This window comes from Chenopodium quinoa, unplaced genomic scaffold (assembly GCF_001683475.1).
Source record: "Chenopodium quinoa cultivar QQ74 unplaced genomic scaffold, ASM168347v1, whole genome shotgun sequence".
In the NCBI taxonomy this organism is placed as follows: domain Eukaryota; kingdom Viridiplantae; phylum Streptophyta; class Magnoliopsida; order Caryophyllales; family Amaranthaceae; genus Chenopodium; species Chenopodium quinoa.
Window position 1 is genome coordinate 130,379 of NW_018744362.1, and position 8,478 is coordinate 138,856.

The 8,478-nt window shown below is 40.2% G+C and overlaps 1 protein-coding gene across 1 annotated transcript; it reads left to right on the forward strand.

Annotated features, from left to right (window-relative positions):
• The first annotated feature begins 970 nt into the window (after positions 1-970).
• On the forward strand, positions 971-8,273 carry LOC110696378 (L-type lectin-domain containing receptor kinase VIII.1-like). The gene is given in 3 exon segments (XM_021873666.1): positions 971-2,403; positions 2,405-3,490; positions 7,906-8,273. Coding segments are annotated over 3 exon segments (2,190 nt in total). The 5' UTR covers positions 971-1,365; the 3' UTR covers positions 7,972-8,273.
• Positions 8,274-8,478: the final 205 nt, after the last annotated feature.

Here is an 8,478-nt window from a genome sequence, read left to right on the forward strand (position 1 = left end):
CAACAACAACTTTCTCTTGCTTCCACACTATCTTCTTCAGATTCTTTCTGGAAAGTTCTTTGGTTTCTCTAATTACAACCTAGATGGAAATTGTTCCTATAGAAATCGCTGCCTCAAGCTTTAGCAGTTAAGGTGGAACTCTAGCATAGAGGAGTTCAAGTTCAAGATGTTTCTTGTGATCTCAGTCAGTCAGAATCAGAGGATTCACAACATTTCTTCCGAATGTGCTTTAATGCACGCTCAGTTTGGCGGGGTGGATTCCTTGGTATCTGCTCAGAATTAAATGGAGACATTTCTCTCTCATATTGGATACAAGATTATATCCGACTTTTTATTAGTGATGATGGCCCTTCTAGTGCTCGCTTAGGTACCTTTGTCGTTACTCTTTGGAGTTTGTGGTTATGCCGGAATGCCAGGATCTTTAGGGATCCTTCTGCTTCCAGGCCCTTTGATTCTTAGTTTGCGGCGATCATAGATGCTCATTCAGTCTTTGTATCCTCGCCTGATGCCGCTTCTTCCCCTAATGTTGTGGGAGGTGACGCAGTAGCCTCAATTCTGCCTGGTTTTTATATAGCTCAGCTTGGTCGGAATACCTATGGGGGTTCGTTAGTTTCCCTACAAATTGATGGCGCTTGGTTCCATGACTCTTAACGTGCGGGGATGGGTTGGTGCTTGGACAATGATGACCCGTTGGATGATCGAATCGCTGGTGGAAGTAACTTCGAGGTTTTTACCTCACCTTTGCACGCGGAGGCATTGGCTTGCTTGTACAGGCTACAATGGGCTTTCGATCGACGGCTTCATTCTATCACGGTCTTTACTGATTCATATAATCGTGTTACCCTTCTCTTGGGGGATGGGCGAGGTGACGTGCCTTACCTTTGGCTCAACCTTTATTGTTGTATACACAAGACGGATCGTCAGATTGTTCATCGAGCTCATCAAATTGTAGGGAAAGCGGCGGTTAATTTTATTCGCTTTACTATTAGTATGTAATCTGTATGCATCCTTTGGCAAAAAAAAATTGGGAGCATTTTGTCTGTGAATGAACAGCGGCAAAAATAACCGTTGGAAATGTGAACGTGTAATACGACTGATCCCCGCCTGTCATCCTCAACCTATCTTTGGATTCTCAACAACAGTATCACAATCACACCCCCCATTCTCTCATTCTTTACTCTTACTTGTTTTTCCTTTCTCTCTTTCCCACATTTTCTGCCATCTGCCCATTTTTACACTATCTTACCTCATTCCACTCTCTCTCCTTTGTATTAGCAATAAGTACATTATCAATCTTTCAATCTCTCTCACAAATTTTACCAATTTTTATTATCAATTTCTCTAATGATCTCATAATTATTTCCAATGTCAAGTCATTACCACCTCAACTTCATTTCCATCACATTCACCATTATTGTGCTATTAATCTATGTTTCCGCCGGTGTGGCTACCACTAACGGTGGCGACACTACGGAGTTTGACTTCGGAACGTTGACACTTACGAGCTTAAAACTCCTCGGCGACGCTCATTTAAACAATGGGAGCGTTCGTCTCACCCGTGACCTCCCCGTCCCAAACTCCGGTGCCGGGAGGGTGTTTTATTCCCGTCCGGTGAAGTTCCGGCAGGCTGGAACTAATTTTCCGGTGAGTTTTACAACCTTCTTTTCTTTCGCCATTTCAAACCTTAACCCTAGCTCCATTGGTGGTGGACTCGCCTTCATTATATCCCCGGACAACGACTCGAACGGAGCGGCCGGGGGCTTTCTTGGGCTTAGGCAGGGTTCGAACCCGGGGTTCGTTGCGGTTGAGTTTGATACATTAATGGATGTTGAATTTAAGGACATTAATAGTAATCATGTGGGTTTGGATCTTGGTTCAATGGTTTCATCTCATGTAAGTGATTTAGATACAATTAATGTAGATTTAAAGAGTGGTGATCTAATTAATACTTGGATCGACTATTCTGGATTAACTCAGATTCTTAGCATTTCGATTTCATACTCAAATGTTAAACCCAAATTACCACTCCTTTCGTTTAGCTTTGATTTGGATAATTTTGTAAATGATGAGATGTTTGTGGGTTTCACTGGGTCAACTCAGGGGAGCACTGAGACTCACAGTATTGACTGGTGGAGTTTCACCTCCTCTTTCGAGTCGTCATCGACGCCATCGGAGCCTCAGCCATCTCCTCCTTTCACTGCTCTGCAGCCGCCGAGTGGGACCACAACTGTGGCTGTACACGCTCCCCCGCCGGCAATTCCGCCATCGCATTCAAAATCGATTGTGTCGACAAATAAAAACTCTTGTGGCAACCAGCTCTGTAAGCGTAACCCGGCTGCGGTTGCTGGGGTTGTGACAGCAAGTGCTTTTATGTTAGCTTTGTTTGGGGGGATATTATTCTGGTTTTTTCTCAAAGAAATCGAAGGTGAAATTACCTAGGAATTCAGCATCCTGTTCTTTAGCAACGGATGTCATTAAAATGCCCAAGGAATTCAGCTACAAGGAGCTTAAAATCGCCACTAAAGGGTTCGATTCAAGTCGGGTTATCGGACATGGCGCCTTTGGGACTGTGTATAAAGGGATATTGCCGGAAACAGGACATGTCGTTGCAGTTAAACGATGTAGTAATAACAATGGAGGGCAAGGGAAGAACGAGTTCTTATCAGAATTGTCAATAATTGGATCACTTAGGCACAGGAATTTAGTTAGACTTCAAGGTTGGTGTCAAGAGAAGGAAGAAATATTGTTAGTGTATGATTTAATGCCTAATGGGAGCTTAGATAAGGCATTGTTTGAGTCAAGAATGGTATTATCTTGGCCACATAGAAGGAAAATTTTACTTGGGGTGGCCTCAGCTTTGGCCTATTTACATCAAGAATGTGAGAATTTGGTTGTACATAGGGATGTCAAAACGAGTAATATAATGTTAGATGAAGCTTTCAATGCGAAATTGAGTGATTTTGGGTTAGCTAGGCAGATGGAGCATGATAAGTCCCCGGATGCAACCGTGGCAGCGGGGACAATGGGGTATTTAGCCCCGGAGTATCTTCTAACAGGGCGAGCCACGGATAAAACTGATGTGTTTAGCTACGGGGCGGTGACTCTTGAGGTGGCGAGTGGCCGGAGACCGATAGAGAAGGAAAAGAATGGGACTAAAGGGCATGGGAATTTGGTGGAATGGGTATGGGGATTGCATACAGAAGGGAGGTTGTTAGAGGCAGTTGATGAAAGGTTGAATGGAGAATTTGATGAACGAGAAATGAGGAGAGTTTTGCTTGTTGGGTTAGCATGTTCTCACCCTGATCCATTGGAACGGCCAACAATGAGAAGTGTGGTACAAATGTTGATTGGTGAGGGAGAGGTGCCAATTGTCCCTAGAACTAAACCTTCTATGAGTTTTAGTACATCTCAGCTTCTTTTGAACTTGCAAGATAGTGTTTCTGATTGCAATGCTATGCTTACTATCTCCACTTCATGGTCTTCTTCTGATGTGGATTTAAACCCCTTAACTTAATAAAGAATCTAAAATCACACAAGTAACACAAGCCCTTCGAATTTCCTAAGAAAATCGAACAACTTAAGAATAACGAACCGGATATGACTTTGAAAACGACCACTCCTGGAACGAATTCAACGCCTCTCAAATTACCTAGACCACTCCTGGAACTAAGTACTTTGATGAACAAAACTTAGACTACTCCTAGAACTAAGAATTGAACGTTCTAATTATCAAAACAACTCCTTGAATTGAAAACTAGCAAAAGAATTTGTAAGCAATTAAGCAAAACAAACAATAAACTTGTATTGAATTTTCTGGTTTTGGTTGTGTATCCAAAGCCACGAAAAATCCCTTATTTATAGACTAAACTAACTATTCCTAAGTCTATTCGAACTAGGAAAAAAACCCTAGCCTTGATCCCCAAGTATCCTAGATAGAATAGGAAAACCAATTCTAATGGAACTAGGAAACTAGTAATAAGACTAGTTCTAATTAAACTAAAACTTCTTAAAACAATTCCTAATTGACTTAGAAATTATTTTAAACTAAAATAACAGAAATTAAGAAGATTCCTAATTGCTTAAACCAAGAAAAACCCTTTCAAGTGAAAGGTAAAAACTTGCAAGCAAAAACTCTAGAAAAAACTAAGTTAGGAAAATCTTTCTTTTCGTACTGCCGCCGAACCACCACCTCACGCGCCGCCATCATCGACACGCGCCCCACCGCCGTGTAGCTGGACTCAGGCCGGAGCTAGGGAGCCGGCGCGTGGCACCCAGATCGGCGCGTCGCCGCCGCTGCCGTCGTCGGAACCCAACTGGACCTTGACTTCTTCTTCAATGGCTGCGCATGTTAACCATTCTTGATTCTTTACTCCAAGCTCAAACCCTATTGGCCTTAAAACCAATATGATTGGCTCTTCAAAAGAATTTCCCTCTTGATCCACATCATTCTCCCCCTCTTCAAAAGAATTTGTCCTCAAATTCGCATCATCCATGTAAGGAGAACAATTCCATGAAACCATCCAAATTCGACGAATACAAGCCAAAAGAACTATTACCTCAACGCTAGCAATTTTAAGCAATGTAACAACATCACCACGAGCAAGGCAATATTTTAGAAACAACCAATTCTCAATTTGGTCCTTGGTCTTCGAAGTTGACCATAAGAACACTTTAGGCTTCATGATATTTTTCTCATGTATGACTAACAATTTCTTCTCTTTATGCATGCCTAATGAATCCACCACTTCTAAAGAAACCATTAAATTATTATCTTGATTCACGAATGGCTCCTCAATAGTATCAAAAACCTTTTCCGACACCACCATTGGTAGATCATTATGAATAATCTGATCTTGAACAACGTCACACACAATTGGAACATCAATTGTTTCACTCACCTTTTCTTCGAGCTCTTTAGCACCTACATGTTCCTCTTCCTTATCCTTTTGACAATCTTCCTCCATCTCTTTAACTTTAACGCGGCATGGAATAATAGTTAAAGGAATAAGTTTGAACCTCTTGTTTCCCACCTTGACCGAATATGTGTTGGCCACACCATCATGTTTAACATGTCGATCAAATTGCCATGGTCTTCCTAAAAGAACGTGACAAGCACTCATAGGAATCACATCGCACCATAATTCTTCCTTGTAATTGCCAATGGAGAAATTCACCAAAGCTTGTTGTTCTACATGAAAACCCATAGAATTATCTAGCCAACCCAACTTATATGGTTTTTCATGATCTCTTGTAGGAAGTTGGAGTTTAGTAACCATCTCTGTAGACGCTACATTGGTACACGAACCACTATCAATGATCACCCTACAAGTTCTATCAACAACTTTGCATCGAGTATGAAACAAACTATCTTGTTGACCTTGAAAAATAATTTCTTCATGTAAATTCAGTCGCTCCATAAGCATATGTTTGTTACCAAAGCCAAAATCTACGTTATCATCTTCATGTTTTTTCTTCTTTTTATGACCTTGAAGTAACTTTGCAAATTCATCCATAGATTTGCTCAAAGCTTCCTCCATAATTATAAGACAAAAACAGACTTAAAAGACCCCAAAACACACAGGAATAACCCTCAAAAATCGCAACACAACTTGGAAGAAAATCGCACACAAAGAGCAGTAAGTATTAAATCGGACCAAAACTGACACAGTTGCGGAAAACAGTCCAGTTTAATAGCACACGAACTCGAAAAATTCCGAAATTTCACAGGCAGAAAGTAGACAAAATTTCACCCAAAATCAAAAAAAGAATCACCTGAAAAGACTTTGTAACGAAGGAGAACGAGCCTTCTGAAGTTGACAGAAAAACTGGTTATCCGAGAACAAGTGCGATTTGATGAACGAATTGTTGAACGATCAAAAACCCCTGAAATCTGATACCAATTTGATGTGGTATCACACAAGCTCTGATACCAATTTGATGTGGATTTAAACCCCTTAACTTAATAAAGAATCTAAAATCACACAAGTAACACAAGCCCTTCGAATTTCCTAAGAAAATCGAACAACTTAAGAATAACGAACCGGATATGACTTTGAAAACGACCACTCCTGGAACGAATTCAACGCCTCTCAAATTACCTAGACCACTCCTGGAACTAAGTACTTTGATGAACAAAACTTAGACTACTCCTAGAACTAAGAATTGAACGTTCTAATTATCAAAACAACTCCTTGAATTGAAAACTAGCAAAAGAATTTGTAAGCAATTAAGCAAAACAAACAATAAACTTGTATTGAATTTTCTGGTTTTGGTTGTGTATCCAAAGCCACGAAAAATCCCTTATTTATAGACTAAACTAACTATTCCTAAGTCTATTCGAACTAGGAAAAAAACCCTAGCCTTGATCCCCAAGTATCCTAGATAGAATAGGAAAACCAATTCTAATGGAACTAGGAAACTAGTAATAAGACTAGTTCTAATTAAACTAAAACTTCTTAAAACAATTCCTAATTGACTTAGAAATTATTTTAAACTAAAATAACAGAAATTAAGAAGATTCCTAATTGCTTAAACCAAGAAAAACCCTTTCAAGTGAAAGGTAAAAACTTGCAAGCAAAAACTCTAGAAAAAACTAAGTTAGGAAAATCTTTCTTTTCGTACTGCCGCCGAACCACCACCTCACGCGCCGCCATCATCGACACGCGCCCCACCGCCGTGTAGCTGGACTCAGGCCGGAGCTAGGGAGCCGGCGCGTGGCACCCAGATCGGCGCGTCGCCGCCGCTGCCGTCGTCGGAACCCAACTGGACCTTGACTTCTTCTTCAATGGCTGCGCATGTTAACCATTCTTGATTCTTTACTCCAAGCTCAAACCCTATTGGCCTTAAAACCAATATGATTGGCTCTTCAAAAGAATTTCCCTCTTGATCCACATGATACCAATTTGATGTGGTATCACACAAGCTCTGATACCAATTTGATGTGGATTTAAACCCCTTAACTTAATAAAGAATCTAAAATCACACAAGTAACACAAGCCCTTCGAATTTCCTAAGAAAATCGAACAACTTAAGAATAACGAACCGGATATGACTTTGAAAACGACCACTCCTGGAACGAATTCAACGCCTCTCAAATTACCTAGACCACTCCTGGAACTAAGTACTTTGATGAACAAAACTTAGACTACTCCTAGAACTAAGAATTGAACGTTCTAATTATCAAAACAACTCCTTGAATTGAAAACTAGCAAAAGAATTTGTAAGCAATTAAGCAAAACAAACAATAAACTTGTATTGAATTTTCTGGTTTTGGTTGTGTATCCAAAGCCACGAAAAATCCCTTATTTATAGACTAAACTAACTATTCCTAAGTCTATTCGAACTAGGAAAAAAACCCTAGCCTTGATCCCCAAGTATCCTAGATAGAATAGGAAAACCAATTCTAATGGAACTAGGAAACTAGTAATAAGACTAGTTCTAATTAAACTAAAACTTCTTAAAACAATTCCTAATTGACTTAGAAATTATTTTAAACTAAAATAACAGAAATTAAGAAGATTCCTAATTGCTTAAACCAAGAAAAACCCTTTCAAGTGAAAGGTAAAAACTTGCAAGCAAAAACTCTAGAAAAAACTAAGTTAGGAAAATCTTTCTTTTCGTACTGCCGCCGAACCACCACCTCACGCGCCGCCATCATCGACACGCGCCCCACCGCCGTGTAGCTGGACTCAGGCCGGAGCTAGGGAGCCGGCGCGTGGCACCCAGATCGGCGCGTCGCCGCCGCTGCCGTCGTCGGAACCCAACTGGACCTTGACTTCTTCTTCAATGGCTGCGCATGTTAACCATTCTTGATTCTTTACTCCAAGCTCAAACCCTATTGGCCTTAAAACCAATATGATTGGCTCTTCAAAAGAATTTCCCTCTTGATCCACATCATCTTCGGAGCGCAACTTGTTCCTACCGGGTGGTGGAACCGCTGAAGGTGGTATTGGTGGTGATGAGCTAGTCTAAAAGGTAAAATATTTAATATGTTTACACACCGACGTATGGAAGTCCTGCAACAACGAACCCACCCCTGTAAGATATAGTTTGGGTACCCTATCCAATATCCATATGAGTGAGAATTTTGTCATTGTTGTATAATTATTATAGGGTTTTAGTTTTAATTTGATGACGCTTAGTGACATTGTTTCATCTAATTAATTATAAGTGTGTACACAAATAAAGTGTCTCCTAAGGTCAAAATTAATCTTTTTTCCCACAAAAGAAAGGGAAAAAGTATTGTAATACTAATATGCACAAAGTTTCGGACTTTTTTCATGGGGTACAAAGGGACCCTTAGTTTTGTTGTAATAGATTAACTCATTATTGTAATAATGTAACCAATATTGGCAATGGGTAACAAAGTAGTATTGATGATTAGTCAAATTATCGGTTGCAATTGGAGAAAATTTGTAGAGAAAAATAGTGGGGTCCAACCGTCCAAAGGTGGTTGCTTTCACGTTATCTTTATTACAA